Source organism: Archocentrus centrarchus, chromosome 16 (genome assembly GCF_007364275.1).
Source record: "Archocentrus centrarchus isolate MPI-CPG fArcCen1 chromosome 16, fArcCen1, whole genome shotgun sequence".
Lineage (NCBI taxonomy): Eukaryota > Metazoa > Chordata > Actinopteri > Cichliformes > Cichlidae > Archocentrus > Archocentrus centrarchus.
The window spans coordinates 37,383,928-37,405,483 of record NC_044361.1 but is presented as its reverse complement, the minus strand read 5'-3'; the positions used below and the strand labels follow the sequence as shown (position 1 = coordinate 37,405,483).

Sequence of the window (21,556 nt, the reverse complement as noted above, 5' to 3'; positions counted from 1 at the left end):
TGGGGAGGGAGCCATGTCCAGCTGGGAGTCCAGCTGAGCTGGAGTGTGGGGGATTTGCACGCATCCCTCAGAGAAAGGGGAAGGAGAACGACCCTTATAAGGGGCCATCCTGTCTCTGTGCAGGACCACTTTCCTGCCTCTAGGTGGTAACTGTACTCTATAAACCACTTCCCCAACTCGTTCCAGGACACTGCAGGGTCCAACCCAGTTGCTGTCCAGTTTAGGACACCGTCCTTTTTTTCTCTTCGGGCTGTAGACCCACACCAGCTCTCCAGCATGGAAGTGCCTCCCTTTAGTAGTCAGGTCGTAGTTTCTCTTTTGCCGCAGTCCCGCCTTTGCCAGCTGGTCCCGAGCATAGGAATGCGCCGACTCCAGTCGGTCCTGCAGCTTCCTGGCATAGCTTTGACCCGGTGGCGCATCCGGAGCATCGGGAGGTTTCCCAAAAGCCAGTTCAGCAGGGGTCCTTAGTTCTCTCCCTAACATGAGCAGGGCGGGTGTGCACTGGGTGGAGTCCTGGACGGCCGACCTGTAGGCCATTAGGATGAGTGGGAGGTGAGTGTCCCAGTCACGCTGGTGTTCTGACGTGATGATGGCTAACTGCTGGGCCAGTGTCCTATTAAACCTTTCCACCAGGCCATCACTCTGGGGGTGGAGTGGCGTGGTGCGGGTCTTCTGAATTCCAAGGCGTTCGCACATGGCAGCAAACACCCTGGACTCAAAGTTACGGCCTTGGTCACTGTGAAGAACCCCTGCCATTCCAAATCTGCTGAGCATTCCCTCCACTAATGTGTCAGCCACTGTCTCCGCCTCCTGGTCCGGGATGGCGTATGCTTCCGGCCATTTGGTAAAATAGTCCATAGCAGCAACCACATAGCGGTTTCCCCTATCAGTCCGGGGAAATGGCCCCATGATGTCCACAGCCACTCGCTCCATCGGTGCACCTGCCGGTTGCTGTTGAAGTTGAGCACGGGACTGGTCCAGCGGACCTTTGTGGGCGGCACAGGAGTCACAGCTTCGGCAGAAGCCCTCCACATCTCTACGCTGCTGGCCCCAATAGTAACCCTGGCGCAGGCGGCGAAGGGTCTTTGACACGCCAAAGTGGCCAGCGCCTCTACTCCCATGGCAGGCTTCCAGCACCGCTGGCCTTAGCGACTTGGGTACCACAACTTGCCACCTTTCCTCACCTGTAGCAGGATCTTTCCAGCCGCGCTGCAGCACTCCCTTGTCCAACCTTAGAGCATTGAACTTGGCCCACAGCCCTTTGGTGGCGATAGAGAGCCCGGTAACCTCATCCCAGTTAGGTCGCTGCTCGTTCTCAAGCCATCGTAGTACTGGTAGCAGGTCGGTGTCTTGCTCCTGCTGGGCCCTCCATTCTGCCATGTCCACCACTAGGAGTGCCCTGCAGGAGAGCTGTGCAGGATTATCTGTTGCTGTGAGTTCCCTCTCCTTCTCCTCCCGCTTCCCACAATAGCGGCAGCCTGTCGCGGCACATGGGCGGCGGGATAGTGCATCCGCATTGGAGTGGTGTGCCCCTGCTCTGTGCTCCACAGTGAAATTAAAGGCCTGGAGCTCCTCCAGCCAACGAGCCACCTGCCCCTCTGGTTCTCTGAAAGACATAAGCCACTGGAGGGCGGCATGATCAGTCCTGATGATAAAAGGCGTGCCACGTAGGTAGTACTTAAAGTGTCTCACTGCCATCACCACAGCCAGGAGCTCTCGCCGTGTGACACAATAGCGTCGCTCACTCTTATTCAGGACCCGACTGAAGTATGCCACCACCTTCTCACCTTCAGGTCCGACCTGCGACAGCACGGCTCCCAGTCCCACACTACTTGCATCTGTGTCCAGGACAAATGGTAGTGCGGGGTCAGGTGGGGCAAGGATCGGAGACTCCGTCAGGGATCTGCGCAGGGTGTCGAATGCCTGCTGACAGTCTTGGGTCCAGCTGAAGTCGTGATCCTTCTCAGCAGGCGAAAGAGTGGTGCAGCTATGGAGGAGAAGCCTTTTACAAACCTCCTGTAATATGACGCCAGTCCCAGGAAGCTTTTTAGTTGCACCTGGTCTGCGGGAGTGGGCCAGTCCCTAATGGTCTGCACTTTTTCCTCCAAAGTGCTGATGCCCTCCCGACCCAACTTGTGACCAAGGAACTCCACCTCCCTCCTCATGAAGTGACACTTGTCCGGGTGCAGCTTAAGGCCTGCGGCCCTTACTCTCTCCATTACCTGTCTCAGGGTATCCATGGTGGTTTCAAAAGAGGTCCCATGCACCAGGAGGTCGTCCAGGTAGACCAGACACTGCTGTCTTGGGACACCAGCCAGCACACCGTCCATAAGTCTCTCAAAGGTGGCTGGGGCGTTGCACAGGCCAAAGCTCAGGACTCTGAACTGCCACAGTCCCCTGTTCGTGCAAAAGGCCGTCTTTGGTCTAGAATCTGGGGACAGAGGCACCTGCCAGTAACCACTTCGCAGGTCCAGGGTGGAGAACCAGGAAGACCCTGCCACCAGGTCGAGAGACTCATCGATTCTGGGAAGGGGATAAGAGTCCTTTTTAGTAACTTTATTAAGTGGCCTGTAGTCCACGCAGAAGCGCATTCGTGGACTGTTCTTCTTGGGCACCATCATCACAGCAGATGCCCAGGGACTTTCAGATGGCTCTATGATGCCCATCTTTAGCATCTCACGCAGTTCTTGGTCAGCCGCCTCCTGATGAGCCAGAGGAAGGCGACGAGGACGCATTTTAACAGGACGAGCATCCCCAGTGTCAATAACGTGTTCCACCAAGTGTGTCAGGCCTACATCACACTCTGTGAGGGCAAAAATGTCTTTAAAGTCCAAGAGCACCTGCCATAGACTTCCTTGCTGCTGCTGAGTCAGGCCCTCACAGTTCCTGGACCAGACGTTTCTCACTGCTGACAGCCTCTCCTCTTCATCAGTTCGCTGTTCAACTAGTGGTAATACAGGGGACTCCGAGGTGCAAGCCGCTATTACAGCAGGGGATGGGTTTAAAGGTGGGGGTTTAAGCTGCACCCTCTCTCCTCCCGGGAGTAACAGACAGCCTTCCCCGAGGTCCAGCACACCATCAATGGCTCGTAAAAAGTCCAGCCCCAGGATGCAGGCATCCTGGACGTCAGCCACCCAGGCAGCAAAAGGCATGGTTAGGTCTCCAACCTTAAACTGAAACATCCCCCTCCCTTTTATGGGGGCCAGGTCACCAGTCACTGTCTTAAGCTGCACATTGGTTGTTTGCATGGCAGTCCCAGCTGGAATGATGTCAGGTCGGACCAGTGTTGTGTTGGACCCTGTGTCGAGGAGTGCTGTGCAGGATACCCCATCAACCACCACCGGAATGTGGCAAAAGTCACCAACTTGGGTCCAGCCTACAGTAATGACCATGCCAGGTGACAATGTGGGTGGTGTGGGGGTGTTGGTCACGACGGCCCGTGTACTCCCACCTACACGGGCCCCTGACCGTTTCCCTGCGCCGCTGCAAACCTGGGGCACTGCCTGATGAGATGTCCAGCTTGTCCACATCCCCAGCAGCTTTGTGGTCGGCGGCGTGTGCCAGCACGGGGAGAAGGTGACTGAAGAGCAGCCGCCTGGGTCATGCTGTGTGGTCCCCCCTGCCTCTCCGTCCGCTCAGCAGGTGCAGATGTTGCTCTGACCACTGGTGAATCCTCAGCCCCTCCAGGAGGTCCTGTCAGCATCTCCCTCTCCAACGCCAACTCCAGAGCTGCACTGAGTGTGGTTGGACGAGCAAGCTGTGTCTGAATACGGAGCTCTTTGGGACTGAGGGCCTGTAGGAACTGATCACGGGCGAGCTCTGTCTGCACTGCAAGGGGCATGTTGTCATAGGCCCGCCTGCAGAGGCACTCAATGTCATGGGCCAGGATACGCAGCGGTTCTCCAGGCAGTCTCCGTCTGTTGTGAAACTCTGACCTCAGTAGCACAGGCTGGTTATACTGCCCAAACCGTCTCTGGAGTGCCCCAACTAGAGCAGTATAGTCTCCCCTCTCTCTTTCACTCAGCAGCAGCAGGCATGCTGCTGCATCCTCACACAGGCACAGAGCTAATTGCAATGCTTTATGTTCGACAGACCAGCCAGCTGCAGCAGCTAATAGTTCAAACTGAGCAATAAACACTTCCCACGGCGTCTTACCGCTGAACTTGGGTGTCTTTATGTTTACCGTAGCCGGCTGTGCATGGGCGCTGCCATCATTGTTTACATCACATGACCTCCGCTCCGTCCCGCCGAAATGGCGATCATGGCGCGAACGGCCCTCCAGCCGAGACAAACCTGGGGAGAACCCAGCCTCAGCAGCCAGCTGGAGCGCCGCTTCCCTCACGCTGCGAGCGGGTCGGATATCCATCTCCTGCTCCTCCTTCTTAACAGTGTTCCTCCGCATAATCGGGAGTTGTGTCCCTGAGCCGTGAGCAGAGCCACTGGTAATAGATCCAGGCGTGGTAGTTCGTAGTTTAAGCTTCTGACACCAGTGTAACGTTCCGTTATGTCACCCAAGCACCAGGCAGAGGTTTCGTTACTAACACCATTTAATCAGGCGGGACACACACAGAACAGCTCTCGCCGGATACAGCCAACTCTAACTCACACAAGAAAAAAAGAGACCTCCCTCCCAAGAGCGACCCCCCACATCTCCTTCCGGTTCAACCCCAAAACAACCTAACTTAAAGAGAACAATAACTGTGACACACATTTAGCAATAACGTCCATCATGGATCATTACAATATTCTGGTTATTGCTAAAAATAGATGTAAACCAAACCAGTTCAGTTCTGTGTGGGGTGTTGTCATCGTTTTTTTGAAACCCAATTTCAGATTATAAATTTTTTTAAGTTTTGAAAATCTGTGACTTAAAATGCAAAAGCACTATCCTATTATACAGTATATATATATATATATATATATATATATATGCTAAATGTTTGGGTAAACCATAACAGACTCACGTGACTCATCTCAAATTTACAGTATTTACAGGCTGCAGAGTCAAACAGACATGGTGTCAGTAACATCTACCACTGCATGGGATATTTTCAGTTTGCAGTGTTACTGTTCAGCACCATCACTGTCAGTTAATGTAGCAGAAAATAAAGCAGCTGACCTACTTTTAAATGACTACAAAAATCTTAACAAGAAGTAGCATGATAGTGAGAACATGACATTTAATTACCACTACTGGACCCTAGAATTATGTGGCATTCTACTGGCTATTAATGGCAGTGCATCTTCAGACCTGTGGCTGTGATAGAGGCAGCACTGGGATTACGGAACAGTGCATCTGTTGTATCGGCATAAATTACAGACAGACACGTATGGAAATGTTCAAACCTGGATGTTGTTTTGCTTTTTGTTTCATCGCTGCCGTTCCTACGTGCTGTTATGGTGTTGTCAGCTCTCTGGCAGTGTCATGCTCCACTGGGCTGAGAAGTATTTGCTCATATCGTGTTTTTTTTTTTTTTTTTTTTCTCAAAGCCACACAGGTCAGCCCCTCAGAATTGCAAGATGTGTTTCAGGAGACCTCCTCAAACATCTTCCAGATCAACGCCAACGGTAAAATCATTGTGTGTGTGTGTGTGTGTGTGTGTGTGTGTGTGTGTGTGTGTGTGTGTGTGTGTGTGTGTGTGTGTGTGTGTGTGTGTGTGTGTTTAGTCTGAGTACAGTATTTTTGAAATTGTTTGGATTAATTAAGAGTGAGTAACTGGGTTACATTTATTGGTGAGGAGGTTAAAATTAGAATGAGTACTATATTAGGGTTGAGTTTAGTTCTAAATAAAAAAGTTATTAGTCGTAACAGAGTTGATGTAGCTTTTCATTATTTTTTGGGATAGGTTTTAAGATTTAAATCATCTTGAGTTTACAACAGGCTTGAATGAAATCTAGTATTAAATCTTTTGTTTGCGGTGCAGTGGAGTTTAAAATCAGGGCTAGGCATAAGTGGATACCCTCAGTTTACTCCCAGGATTAGTGAGTGTATATCGGGTTCCTGATGGGATCACAGTGTCACTGTGTAGTTCAGGAAATTGAATTAAGAATTATGACTTTTAGATTTAAAAATTATCTTTGAATTCAAGATTGAACTTCACATTTAGCATTATGTCTGGATCTAGTCTGAGATTTAAGGTTACAACTGACAGCAAGTTTATATTAGAGTTAAGGCAAATTTAGTTAGCTTAAGCTTTACATATTTGGGTTTACATTTTTGTCAGCAATGGGTTTACATTAAAACTGAAGTTAGATCAAGTAGTATTAAAAATCTTAAAATTAAATAATGGTCAAGCTGAAGTTGTAGTTCTTGTCATGGTCCTGGGTCATTGACCCAGCATTTTTGAGTTCATGGGCTTTCAAGGTTTGTTTAAGTATTATTATTTTATTTATTTTTTTTATTCTTAGTTTGCTTAGTGCTTAAACTTTCTTCATGTATTTTCCCCGGTGTATTCAGTCTCCATTTCCTGGTTGTATTAAAAATGTTTTACTCTTCTCTCAGTGCTTCTTGTTCCATCTTCTTGTATGAATAAGTTGATTCATGTGTCTGTGTTTTCCTATTTAGTTATCCCTTCTCACTTCTGTTTTTAGTTTGATAGTTACTGTATTTGTCTGCTGTGCCTTGCTTTACTTTAACCTTTCCTTCTGTAACACTGTCCTTGATTAATATCACTTGTGTCTCATCTTCCCCAGCTATGTCTACTTCCCCTGATTGCCCTTCTGTGTGGTGCTGTCTTCCCCATAAATTTGAGGACATTCCAATGGTCCATTTTGCTTAGGAAGTATCTGTGTTGTGGCCCTAATAAGAGCTGTTTGAATTCTCCAAATACTAAGGAAAGGAACTTCATTCCTTCCTTTATTACCTCCTTTAGCATAGTACACACTGGAACCATCCTTTATGAAAGAAAAGGAGACAATGTGTGTCCCATAATTCATAGCGAGGGACCATGCTAAATGTTTTGAATTTTGAACAACAGCCTGTTAAACATACACCTGAACTCTGAAGATCACACTGCTGAAAGAAAATGTGTTTATGTGCTGGTGTTGCATAAACATAAACTCTAAATAAAGATTATGATCTAAATGAATTGATCAGATTGTGTTTAAGGTTCTGTATCTATTGTTGTACTGCAGCCTTTAGAATTATCTTGAAATAATATTTGTTTATTTATTTTTCCTCCGAATAAGTAATAGATGGAGGGAATTTTAATCCAGACAAGGAGTTGGAGAGGAGTTTGGCTGAATCATCTTTGCCGAAGAAACATATAAGAAAATAAATTTTTTATTTTTACAGGCTATATTGCAGATTTACCAAGGGGGGAAAATGACTATGATGCTGCAGTCGCAGGGTGATCTACTAACAGTGTGAAATAATTTATAAAAATAAATGCTCAGCCAGTTAACTTAAGTAATAACCAGCATTCTGTCAAAAGCAGTGCAAAGTAGTGGTTCAAAAACAGCAGCTCTGATGAGGGAGAGAGTGATGTAGACCTGCAGAAAACCTGAACTTACAATCCAGTGTAAGCTCAGTTTGAAAATACTGAGGCAATTCAGATTAATAAGAGGAGCCTCATGAAGAATCAGTATGTTTCTTATATAAAGGATAACTCTTCTGATATAAATTGCCGGGGCACTACGTGTGAGGTCCTGAGGACTGAGACTCAGGTGGAGCTCCGGATTTATCTAGAGGAGAGCTGTTTTATTCCAGACTTCCATGATATAAACTCTAAATCAGCTGACATTATTTAACCTTCAGATCATGCAGCCCTGTGTGAATGAAGGGACTGTCAGTGGGTTGTGCGTAAATGCACGCAATCTGTGGTTTTTGTTTGGAGTTTTTCTTTTTTTTTTTTAGCAGTCATGATTGGCAACATTAAGACATTAATGTAACACACCAAGACAGTTTCACTAATTGTTATATTTTCACCAACATTTCACTGTGGTTTGTTACAGTTTCAGTACAGAGAAGTCACTCTTGTGTTCACTGCTTAGAAAGTCACCTCAGTTCAGTCAGTTTCTGCTGTGCTTCAGTGAAGCTCAGCATTACTGAGGAGCAGGAAGTGAAGCTCAGGTCTAAACAGTCATGGTGAGGACTGAGGGAAGAGTTTAGCACTGCGCTCACAGCTTTGAGCCATCCACTCAGAGTGTCAGTTACAAAATTCGTTCTCCCCTGTCCCCTCCTACCCAGCTTTCCTTGACCTCAATGACATTTTCATCATTCCTTGACAGTTTCATTTTGTGTTTCATCTTTTGGACTTTTTTTGCAAACAGCCCAAATAAATGGCTCACCTTTTCCCAACCTGTGGTTAACCGTTTGTTAACCCCCGGCTGGGTTCTGTGTCTCCACACATAGTTGTATAATCTACAGATGACACAGTTCTAGCAATAATTAATTTGAGTGAAAATTAAAGACAAAATCTTGATTTGGGGATTTGACTTGGTGTCAGTACCAGATGTAAAGTTAAGATGATTTTTTTTTTTAAATTACAGCTTTGGCTAAGTGTGGAAACAGTGTGAGGTTTGAAGTGAACCTCTTTTTCTTAGGGTTAGGACTATCTTCACAAGAAATCTTTTCTGCCTTAAATACTTCAAATTTGCTTTGGGGTTGAGAACAATCTTGAATAGATGTGAACTTAATTAATATTTTCTTTAGAATTTCTTTAGAATTTCTTCAAACCAAGTGCTCAGGAGTGTTTGTCAGTCCTGAATTCAGTCAGAATACACACAGCCTTAACATTTGTATCATCCATTTGTTCCTCCAGTTGTCACACTAGAGAAGAATCTTCAGTCACTGGGAACATCTAGAGATACTGCAGAGCTGCGACAGAGTCTGTGAGTAGCACTCGCCCAACACCATACTCCATGTACTTTGATTCTACATACTTGGAGGTCCACTTCAGTGTAAGAGTTACATTTATCTCTGCTGTCCAGAAAAGTGCTTATTTTCCTTTTGTTTCCCCGCGTGCTTATGTATTGATTGTTCTTTTTTAGTTGAGCTGCCAGCAATTACCAGATTCAACACTGATGACAAAGTGTCCAATCTAAGATGATTGCATCTGTTTAAAATGCATTACATCCCACCGTGATTGCTGGCATGTCATCAATTCTATTGAACACTTTTTTTATGATCGCCTTGGAGACTTACTGACAATGCTTGGCTGCTTTTATTTTCAACTTCCCATTTTCCTTCCACAGTATTGATGCAGTGCCTCCGACTGATGCAAATTGCATCCAGTATGGTGCTTTGTGTTGTTCAGCAGCACTCGCTGTTTATTCAGGAGGCTTTGTGGTTGTCAGAAATGTAATGATAACTTTTAGATCTCATTAACCAGATGCTTCTGTTTTGATTGGCATATTTTGTGGATGCAACAGTTATGTGCTGTCACCAGTGATAAAGTTAAACACTAAAAGATTAATTTGGCACATTATGATCACATTCAAAAAGAGAATATCGTGACATTATGGTTTGGGTTAATGGTTTCACTTTGCCAGTTTGGTATACGTTGGTTCTAAAGGTTTTCAGCCCCGTAGGGGAAAACTCCAGGAGCACAACCAATGCAAAGAATTTAGTTAGCAATTTTCTGGTGACATACGACATGCTCTCAGTGACTACACTGTTATAATTTTTTTTCACGATTGTTATATTCTACCCAACTAAGAAATAAAATAATAATTTCAATTTTACTCTGGCATTTAAAAATAAAAAAACATCTCTTGTGCATTTACAGTATTTTGGTGAGAAAAAGCAGGCACCATGGAGAGCACTCATGATGAGGCGCTATTGATTGAACTGTTATTTTTGTTGTAAATGCCTATTGAACTGTTGTTTTCCTCCTGGGATTCTATTGACTGACAGGCATTTTGAATAAAGTCAGTACCTGCAGGTTAGCATGACAGAGGTGAGGTGAAAAAAGCAAAGACACTGGCACAAAAAGGCATCTGTCTCCATTTTTACTGGCATGCAATGTTGAGGAAGTGAGTATGTTGTAACATGTGGTCAGGAGCCTTTCATCATGTCAAAAGAGCCTCACTGAACACTGAGTTTAGGTAATTTATTTTCTAAAGGCATTAAGGACAGAAGCCAGATAATATAGAAAAAGTGAAGTTAATTCAAAGAGACACTTTCAAGCCTAACTATGTTTAACACTGAAAGCTTCACACCTATCCTCATATCAAAGAAAAATTCCAGAAAAAATGACAATTTTACTTTCATCTAGTAGCAGTGCATTTGAGTTATGTACAGATTCAGGGTCCTCTGCCTTCAGTATGAAAAGCATACCAGAGGTACATAACAGAGGCCTGTACTACAAGTCAGCATTTCAGCTTTTCCAGGTAATTGCAGGGTTAAAACTTTGGGTTTTCTTTACTATGAAGGTGAGCACTTCTTACTGGGGTATATTGACATAGCAACTTACGGTATGCTGTAAACCTAACCTGCTCTGGAGCACCTATACTTTATTTGCTGACATCATATCAAATTTGCATATACCTATGTTTGAACTCTGTTTCTATATAATATCTTTAGTCTCAAACCCATAAACAGCATTGAGGCAGCTGAGAGAATAATAACTAAAATTGTTGGGAGCAGGTTATGTTCTGAGTCTGATTCTTTTATTTACAATATGTTACAGCACTGCATTATAGATTCTCTGCTGGGGGAATACATTTTACATATGCAAGATGCTTAGCCTTACCTTACCAAAACTACTGAATGAAACAAAGTGTGCATTGCATCGTCACAGGAATGTGCATGTATTAATTTGGTGATGCAGATGTCTAAACGTTTTTATGCTTGATTCTAATCTGCTGCTTAGTCTCTTTTACATTGCAGCTACTGGAATACCTGTTCAATCGATAAAACTAATTTCACTTTGATCTGCGACAAACTGAAGCAATTTGCACGTCTCCTTTATCAAGCTGCGGGACAGGAAGCGTTTCATTGCTTGAATGTGCAGTCGTCACCTTAGAAATAATTCAGTTCAATTCAATTTTATTTATATAGCACCAAATCACAACAGTTGCCTCAAGGTGCTTTATATTGTAAGGTAAAGACCCTACAATGATACAGAGATGACCCACTGTGAGCAAGCACTTGGGGACAGTAGGAAGGAAAAACTCCCTTTTAACAGGAAGAAACCTCCAGGGCCCAGGACTTGAAATGAGTAACTGTGGGACTTATTTTGTAAATTGTCTATTCAATAGGGACAGTAGTGCAGTGCATACAAATCTCAGACAGGGCCAGCAGAGGAACAATTCAAGAAACTGTTTGGACTAAATAAGAGAATGACAATGTGGGTCTAACGTTAAAGTTACAAATGGATAACAAGTGAGTCGAAAGCTAATCAAACTACTTTAAAACTTCTTCAATTCCCACAAAAATCATAAACTTTGATAAAAAGACAGCTCAACTTTCGTTTGCTGGTGTGTAGTCTGTCTCCTGTTGTGAGATTGGTTTTCAGGTTCATCTGTTCATTAGGGAGAAGTGAACTGGCCTTACATTAGGCCCAGAAAATACATTTATACGTATCTCCGCTCTTGCTAGACATCTTTTCCAGTCTGGAAAAATATCAAAAATTGATATCCACAGGTCGCTTCATGCTGCCTTATTGCCCAAAGCCAGATCTGAGCCTAATGCATGAACAGGTACCACCTCATCAAAACCACAAAGAGTAAACAGAGAGTAAATAGCATCCTTTCAGTGAATCAGTGACATTGATATAATTGAACCTATTCAAAAGTTCTTACATGCAATTTCAGCCTGCTCTCAATCCTGAAACATGAGTTAAGGCAGTTTAGCCAAAGCTGCGGGCCTGCCTCATTTACACACACAGCACCTGCACCCTGATGCAGAGGTTCATGGTGTTATTGGGATCTGTCACTACTGATTTGTCATTTTTTTTTTTTTGCATTTTTGGCCACAGCAGCTTTTCGTGACAGTGGAGAGAGACAGGAAATGGGGGAAAGATACAGGGGAAGACACGCAGGCAAATTTTGTTTCCTTTGTTCTCCCTCCTGTGTTAAGTTCTCCACATTCAGTATTTATTAGTCATTTCCTGTTTTATTTTGAAAGTCATGTGTCCCTTGTGCTCTTTTAGTTTTGCTTCCTGTCTCATTATCTTGATTTAGTTCAGATGTGTTTGATCTCCCCAGGTGTCTCCACCCTGCCTGAGCTGTCAGTGTGTTTTTCTGTCATCCTCATGTTTCCCTGTCTGTTGCTTGAGTGCCGTTATCTCTGCCTTATGGGCTACTTATCCACCCCTATTAAAGGTGTAGTTTCAGTTACCTTGCCTGTTTTTGAGCCCTTGCATTTGGGTCCTTTTGTCCCGCACACTACGACAGTCTGCATAGTCTGCAGACTGTGACACTCCAACCTTCAAATGCAGATTTGCTGGTCTCTCAAACTGGACGATTATCTCTCAGCAGCTGCTATTTCTGTGGGAAATAAGACCAAAGCACATTGTCATAGTAGAGCAAGTGGTCCTTTTCTGAATTTCCCACACTCAGCAGCTTTTTAAATTGTGTTTTAATAGCAGATAAGGCCAGGTCCCTATACAGGAGCCTCCACTGTGCGAAAGATTAAAACAATGGTGATGCAGTCATGTCTACATGAGAATAACTTTTCTTATTGCCTATGAAGCCATTTCCCCAGAACTTAACTACACTGTAAGACAAGGGAAACTAAATACATCTTCCACTACTCTCACTCTGATTAAGCTCTCTTGAGTCAGCATCTTTCAAAGTCACAATCTAATTTCCTTTTTCATTCTTTATCATGCTGTGGTGGAAGGATACCTTCTAGTGTCATGCAGGTTTTGTTGCCAGAACCAATTACTCATATTGCAAACACAGACAAGAAACAACAAAGTTGATGTGGCAATGCAAAGATGTATAATTATGAAAAAAATCCATAGCAACTTTACCATATACAGCATTCATTTGCACTTACACCCTCATCAGCTGTTGTTAGTTCATCCTCCTCCTTCACAGTAGCTCCTGCACTGTGGAAATAGGCTCTGTATATTAAATGTTGATTCTCCCAACTTTGTAAAACATGCATTTAAAGCCAAAAATTGGCATAAAAGCAGAGGAAAGTCACCAGGGAAAATGCTTTTGTCCACTGCTTGTGTACTTCTGAACAGCCTCGATAAACACAGCTTTTATTTGTTGTTTTGTAAAGTTAAACGGTGTCCGGAGCACAAGAAGAGAAAAAGCTGGACCAGCTCTGAGATGTCACGCAAACACAAATAATAAGATGAACTATCAATACAGACAGCAGCACCTCAGTACTGTTTTAGGAAGGATTTGAAAAATCCTGAACATAAGTGATTCTTTACAGTTATGCATTTTATATATTTATAAACATGGGTTCAGTTTGGGTGCGAAGAAGCTGGGACCGGTTTGGGTCAAGTGGCTTCATCCTCCCTGAAACAGTGTCTACAATAAAGGTAATATATTTGAAAATAACAGAGAAACTTTAGCTTCTGTAATAATTTTAAAACAAATCGATAGAAGAAATAGTTCTCTGTGGAGGAATTAAGTACAGTTTTGGCCTCAGAGACCCTCCATCAGTATCCAGTTGTACTTATTTACTGTCATGTTAGTTACCTTTGCCCTCCCGAAACTCTACTGCAGAGATTCAGGGAAGTGAGAAGTTACATAAAACATCATTAAATGGGGTAAAACATGCTAGCTCTCTACAGCTTTCCAAAAAAAAATTACATTAATATTTTCTAATGTTTCATTTTGAGTTTTGCTGCCTGAAATAACCGTTTTGCTATTTGCACCAAGTATATCCATTCAGGACAGCTTGATGGCTAACCCAGTCACAGGGTGGGGATTCCTTCTTCCAGTAGAATCTTTAATATCTGTCTCTTCATCATGGACTGTAGTATCAAGTGGAGAACTACAACCCTCTGATCTCAAGCTGCTTATCCTGAAAAGGCCATATATACCCGCATGCTGTGGTAATCTTACATGCAGCAGTCCCACTCAGTTTCCTTTTAAATAAAAGCAAGCTTCCTTTGAGCCCATGGAAAGAATAGTACCCACCATCTGCATGTCTGTATTCAGGCAAATAACCCCCCCTCAAATCTCATGGTTAATAGAATTCGACCCGCCCCTGTAATCGTGGAAATGCACATGGCAAAAAGTGTAAGTGGATTAATGGCCAGCACCCTCTGAGTGTCATTGTCTTTGTTAGCACATTAAGCATTCACGGATGTTCTGGCTGTAATGTGCTAAAGGACACGGGGCTGTGTTTGGAGGAGAGCACCCCCAAATGACCAGTAACCTCTCTGCAGACACATCTTCACAGTTTTTTACAGGCTTTTAGCAACAAACAGTAAATACAAATATGAATACATGGAAAATTAGACTTTCAGATTTTGTTGATTTCTAAAAAAAAAAAAAATACAATTATATATATCCACAGTGGGAGAAAGTGAAATACTTCTACTGTACAGTTAAATAAATGAAAACAGAGATGTGCATTTTCCCCAGGACATTTCATTAATATTCAGATTTGTCTCTCAATTCATTTAACTGTCTGCTGATGCTAATTTACTTTGGAGACATGCTCATATCTGTTTTTATGTCATAGTTTTAGAAGAACATCTCATAAATAATGCTGTAAAATAGAAGCAGATCATATCCTGTTACTTTATGTTTATGTTAAGGTTATGCACGTTCACCATATATAGAACGTTATTTGCCTTGTTGTAAGGAAAGTTTTTGGCTCGCTGGTTGATGAAAACATGTTTCCATACTTCACTCTCTCTGACACCGTCAGCCTGATTCTAAGCTCCCATATACACTGAGCACTTACTGGCTGCATTTAGTGCGTGCTGTGCTCCACCTCTTCCTAACCTAATTAAGCATAGTTTATGTCAGTGACTTCGAAGGTCTGATTATCTGATGTAGCACTCTAGCACTTGGTCAAACAGCTGTCACATTGTCCTGCTGAAAATTCCCCGCTAAGTTCAAACCACATGGGATCGTGTGTTAAATGTTGCCTTGCATTATGGGGGAAGAGGAGGAGCGGGGGGAACAAGGCCAACCGAACACCATCACAGCTCCTCCTCCATGCTTCATGGTGGGAAGCACACAGGCAGATTCCATCTGTTCACCTTCTGTCTCACAGAGACACAGTGGCTAAAACCACTACCCACTGTCAGGGTGTCAGGGTGCCTGTGGCTCAGGAGGAAGAGCAGTCATCTACTAATCAGACGGTTGGTGGTTCGATCCCTGGCTGTTCCAGTGTACATGCCAGAGTATCCTTGGGCAAGATGTGTTCATCAGAGAGAGTGTGTATGCGTGCGTGAATGTTGGAAAAAAGCACTTAGCTGTATGAATGTGTGTGTATAAAATGCTTTGAGTGCTCATGTAGAGTTGCAGTAATGAATTCTTATACTTTGTGGAGAAGTATCAGGATTTGTTACTGCAGAACAGTAATTTTCTGCCATCAGTTCAGCTCTGCCCACAAATTTACAAACATTGAAAGTTCTATAGTTAATTTTTTTGTGTGTATTTCACATTTTACCATGAGACCAGGCTGAAGACAAACATGTGGGTGAAAGGTATGTGTGTAAAATTGTGTGGGAGCGCCCCCTAAATCCAGACTGACAGATTAGTTCAAACTTGATAAAAGTTAGACTTCTTTCATTCCAGAACCGCTATTCATCCGTGAAGTCTGGACTGTCTTATGTCTTTTCTAGTCTTAATCTTCCAAGTGTAGTCCATCAACTGTTATTTATTTCATTGTGTGTCTTCCTTGATGAGAAACACAACTTTGTGCCACCAGGCAGATGAAAGTGTCAGTAAACAAACTCAGAATATGATTACTTTGTTGTGTGTGCTGCCAGAAATATTAGCTAATTTCACCTCCTCGTTTAAAAACAACAACAACAACAAAAAAAAAAAACACAAAGCTGATGAGGTGTGAAGTTTATTATTCATAAAACGAACATGCTAAACAAGCTGGTGTTTATTTCTGTAAAATGTACCATGGAGTGAAACTATCAAGAGAACAAAGAGAAAGTGTCACACGCTCATGCAAGTTAATGAGGAACTTCATTCCGTGTCCTGCAGTGTTTGGGTGCTGCAGCACACTCTCTAATATTATATGTTGTCTGTATATAAAGCATAGATTGAGGTAAGTGATGATGCATTAATCTTAATGATTTGGCTGATGCCGTGTTTTTTATATTGTTTTTTTCTTCTTTTGTTTTCTTTTTGTTTTGTTTTTTTGTTTGTCTCCATCATATTTAGATGAGAGGGTGGAGTGCTGAGTTATTAACTAACCAGCAAGCTTGCTTAGCAAGTGTGTATGATTAACTTAAGTATATGGGAGAACACACAGGCAAACATAGTTGCAAGCTAACAGACAAATAAAATCTAATTGCACTCATCAAAATTACAAAGTTCGTCAGTGGTCTCTACCACACATAAGGTAATATTATTATGATTATGATTCGATTTAAAAAAATGCGTCAACAGCACAAACATGGAAGAGAGCTACAGTCCAGTGACTTGAATGTGTGATTTGAAGCCTAGCAGACACCTATCAGCTATAGCTTCTAGTGTCAGCACAGCTGTCAAAGCAGCCATGTCCTAACTTTAATCCTTGCCAATATGCAAATGGATGAGTTATGAAATGATTCGCCACTGTGCAGGGTTGAGACCAGGAAGCAGAGTTTCAGTCTTAATTGATCAACATATTGATTTATTCTGCCTTACAGAAACCTGGTTACAGCAGGATGAATATATTAGTTTAAATGAATCAACACCCCCGAGTCACACTAACTGTCAGAATGCTCGAAGCACAGGTCGAGGAGGAGGATTAGCAGCAATCTTCAATTCCAGCTTATTAATTAATCAAAGACCCAGAAAAAGTTTTAATTGTTTTGAAAGCCTGACTCTTAGACTTGTCCACCCTAACCGGGAAAATCAAAAACCTGTTTTTATACTTTTTATCTGATTTAGTGCTCAGTTCAGATAAAATAATTATAGTGGGTGATTTTAACATCCAAGTAGATGCTGAGAATGACAGCCTCAACACTGCATTTAATCTATTATTAGATTCAATTGGCTTCTCTCAAAATGTAAAGGAGCCCACCCACCACTTTAATCATACTCTGGATCTTGTCCTGACATATGGCATAGAAACTGAAGACTTAACAGTATTCCCTGAAAGCCCCCTCCTGTCTGATCATTTCTTAGTAACATTTACATTTACTTTAATGGATTACACAGCAGTGGGGAATAAGGTTTATTACAGTAGAAGTCTTTCTGAAAGTGCTGTAACTAAGTTTAAGGTTCTAATTCCTTCATTATTATGCTCTTCAGTGCCAACACAGTGCAGAGCAGCTACCTAAACTCTGCTCCCAGTGAGGTCGATTATCTCGTCAATAGTTTTACATCCTCACTGCGTATAACTTTGGATACTGTGGCTCCTCTGAAAAGGAAAGCTTCAAATCAGAAGTGCCTGACTCCGTGGTATAATTCACAAACGCACAGCTTAAAGTAGATAACCCGAAAGCTGGAGAGGGAATGACGTCTCACTAAATTAGAAGATGCTCATTTAGCCTGGAAAAAGAGTTTGTTGCTCTATAAAAAGCCCTCCGTAAAGCTAGGACATCTTACTATTCATCATTAATTGAAGAAAATAAGAACAACCCCAGGTTTGTTTTCAGCACTGTAGCCAGGCTGACAAAGAGTCAGAGCTCTGTAGAGCCGAGTATTCCTTTCACGTTAACTAGTAGTGACTTCATGGATTTCTTTACAAATAAAATTTTAGACATTAGAGAAAAAATTATTCATAACCATCTCAAAGATTGACCTTCATGTTTGGCTGCTTTCAGCACTGCTGGTATTTGTTTAGACTCTTTGGCTCCAGTTGATCTTTCAGAGTTAACTTCAATAGTTACTTCCTCCAAACCAGCAACATTCAATTCAATTCAATTCAATTCAATTCAATTCAATTCAATTTTATTTATATAGCGCCAAATCACAACAAACTGTCGCCTCAAGGCGCTTTGTATTGTGGGTAAAGACCCTACAATAATACAGAGAAAACCCAACAGTCAAAACGACCCCCTATGAGCAAGCACTTGGCGACAGTGGAAAGGAAAAACTCCCTTTTAACAGGAAGAAACCTCCAGCAGAACCAGGCTCAGGGAGGGGCAGTCATCTGCCGCGACCGGTTGGGCTGGGGGGAGAGAAAGACATGCTGTGGAAGAGAGCCAGAGATTAATATCAATTAATGATTAAATGCAGAGTGGAGTATAAACAAAGTAAATAAGGTGAATAAGAAACAGTGCATTATGTGAACCCCCCAGCAGACTAGACCTATAGCAGCATAACTAAGGGATGGTTCAGGGTCACCTGATCCAGCCCTAACTATAAGCTTGATGAAAAAGGAAAGTTTTAAGCCTAATCTTAAAAATAGAGAGGGTGTCTGTCTCCCGAATCCAAGCTGGAAGCTGGTTCCACAGAAGAGGCGCCTGAAAGCTGAAGGCTCTGCCTCCCATTCTACTCTTAAGTATCCTAGGAACCACAAGTAAGCCAGCAGTCTGAGAGCGAAGTGCTCTGTTGGGGTGATATGGTACTATGAGGTCTTTGAGATAAGATGGTGCCTGATTATTCAAGCCCTTGTATGTGAGGAGAAGAATTTTAAATTCTTTTCTAGATTTAACAGGGAGCCAATGAAGAGAAGCCAATATGGGAGAAATCTGCTCTCTCTTTCTAGTCCCTGTCAGTACTCTAGCTGCAGCATTTTGGATCAGCTGAAGGCTTTTCAGGAAGCTTTTAGAACAGCCTGATAATAATGAATTACAATAATCCAGCCTAGAAGTAATAAATGCATGAATTAGCTTTTCAGCATCACTCTGAGAAAGGATGTTTCTAATTTTAGAAATATTGCGCAAATGCAAAAAAGCAGTCCTACATATTTGTTTAATATGTGCATTGAAGGACATATCCTGGTCAAAAATGATTCCAAGATTTCTCACAGTGTTACTGGAGGCCAAAGTAATGCCATCCAGAGTAAGTATCTGGTTTGACACCATGTTTCTAAGATTTGTGGGGCCGAGAACAAGAATTTCAGTTTTATCTGAATTTAGAAGAAGGAAATTAGAGGTCATCCAGGCCTTAATATCTTTAAGACATTCCTGCAGTTTAACTAATTGATGTGTGTCATCTGGCTTCATTGATAGGTAAAGCTGAGTATCATCTGCATAACAATGAAAATTGATGCAGTGCTTTCTAATAATACTGCCTAAGGGAAGCATGTATAATGTAAATAAAATTGGTCCTAGCACAGAACCCTGTGGAACTCCATAATTAACCTTAGTGTGTGAAGAAGACTCCCCATTTACATGAACAAATTGTAGTCTATGAGATAAATATGATTCAAACCACTGCAGTGCAGTACCTTTAATACCTATAGCAAGCTCTAATCTCTGTAATAAAATGTTATGGTCAACAGTATCAAAAGCTGCACTGAGGTCCAACAGGACAAGAACAGAGATGAGTCCACTGTCAGAGGCTGTAAGAAGATCATTTGTAACCTTCACTAACGCTGTTTCAGTACTATGATGAATTCTGAAACCTGACTGAAACTCTTCAAATAAACCGTTCCTCTGCAGATGATCAGTTAGCTGTTTTACAACTACTCTTTCAAGAATCTTTGAGAGAAAAGGAAGGTTGGAGATTGGCCTATAATTAGCTAAGACAGCTGGGTCAAGTGATGGCTTTTTAAGCAGAGGTTTAATTACAGCCACCTTGAAGGTCTGTGGTACATAGCCAACTAATAAAGACTGATTGATCATTTTTAAGATTGAAGCATCAATAATTGGAAAGACTTCTTTGAACAGTCTAGTAGGAATGGGATCTAACAAACATGTTGCTGGTTTGGAGGAAGTAACTATTGAAGTTAACTCTGAAAGATCAACTGGAGCAAAAGAGTCTAAACAAATACCAGCAGTGCTGAAAGCAGCCGAACATGAAGAATAATCTTTGAGATGGTTATGAATAATTTTTTCTCTAATGTCTAAAATTTTATTTGTAAAGAAATCCATGAAGTCACTACTAGTTAACGTGAAAGGAATACTCGGCTCTACAGAGCTCTGACTCTTTGTCAGCCTGGCTACAGTGCTAAAAAGAAACCTGGGGTTGTTCTTATTTTCGTCAATTAATGATGAATAGTAAGATGTCCTAGCTTTACGGAGGGCTTTTTTATAGAGCAACAAACTCTTTTTCCAGGCTAAATGAGCATCTTCTAATTTAGTGAGACGCCATTCCCTCTCCAGCTTTCGGGTTATCTGCTTTAAGCTGTGCGTTTGTGAATTATACCACGGAGTCAGGCACTTCTGATTTGAAGCTTTCCTTTTCAGAGGAGCCACAGTATCCAAAGTTATACGCAGTGAGGATGTAAAACTATTGACGAGATAATCGACCTCACTGGGAGCAGAGTTTAGGTAGCTGCTCTGTACTGTGTTGGCACATGGCACTGAAGAGCATAACAATGAAGGAATTAGATCCTTAAACTTAGTTACAGCACTTTCAGAAAGACTTCTACTGTAATAAAACTTATTCCCCACTGTTGTGTAATCCATTAAAGTAAATGTAAATGTTACTAAGAAATGATCAGACAGGAGGGGGCTTTCAGGGAATACTGTTAGGTCTTCAGTTTCTATGCCATATGTTAGGACAAGATCCAGAGTATGATTAAAGTGGTGGGTGGGCTCCTTTACATTTTGAGAGAAGCCAGTTGAATCTAACAATAGATTAAATGCAGTGTTGAGGCTGTCATTCTCAGCATCTACATGGATGTTAAAATCACCCACTATAATTATTTTATCTGAACTGAGCACTAAATCAGATAAAAAGTCTGAGAAATCAGACAGAAACTCTGAGTAAGGACCAGGTGGACGATAGATAATAACAAATAAAACAGGTTTTTGATTTTCCCAATTAGGATGGACAAGACTAAGAGTCAGGCTTTCAAAAGAATGAAAACTTTGTCTGGGTCTTTGATTAATTAATAAGCTGGAATTGAAGATTGCAGCTAATCCTCCTCCTCGACCTGTACCTGTACTCGGGGGTGTTGATTCATTTAAACTAACATATTCATCCTGCTGTAACCAGGTTTCTGTAAGGCAGAATAAATCAATACGTTGATCAATTATTAAATCATTTACTAATAGGGACTTGGAAGAGAGAGACCTAATGTTTAACAATCCACATTTAATTGTTTTATTTTTTGGTGCAGTTGATGAAGCTGTATTATTTATTGTTTTTGAATTTTTATGCTTGATTAGTTTTCTCCTGATTTTAGCTTTGGTTTTTGGTGGTCTGGGAGCAGGCACCGACTCTAGGGGGATGGGGTTTTGGGGGGATGGCAGGAGGAGAGAAGCTGCAGAGAGGCGTGTAAGACTGCAACTCTGATTCCTGGTCTCAACCCTGGGTAGTCCGTTTTTAGGAGGGTTAATAAATTTGGCCAGATTTCTAGAAATGAGAGCTGCTCCATCCAAAGTGGGATGGATGCCGTCTCTCCTAA

At 42.4% G+C, this 21,556-nt stretch overlaps 1 protein-coding gene across 3 annotated transcripts in view; it reads left to right on the top strand.

Moving 5' to 3' along the window:
• Positions 1–21,556, top strand: part of tsnare1 (T-SNARE Domain Containing 1) — a 302,770-nt gene that overhangs the window by 108,971 nt on the left and 172,243 nt on the right. For all 3 annotated transcript variants that reach the window (XM_030750077.1, XM_030750074.1, XM_030750075.1), the window contains exons 3-4: positions 5,491–5,568; positions 8,763–8,832. In XM_030750077.1, coding sequence (XP_030605937.1) covers positions 5,491–5,568; positions 8,763–8,832 — 148 coding nt within the window. The remainder of the gene's footprint in view (positions 1–5,490; positions 5,569–8,762; positions 8,833–21,556) is intronic.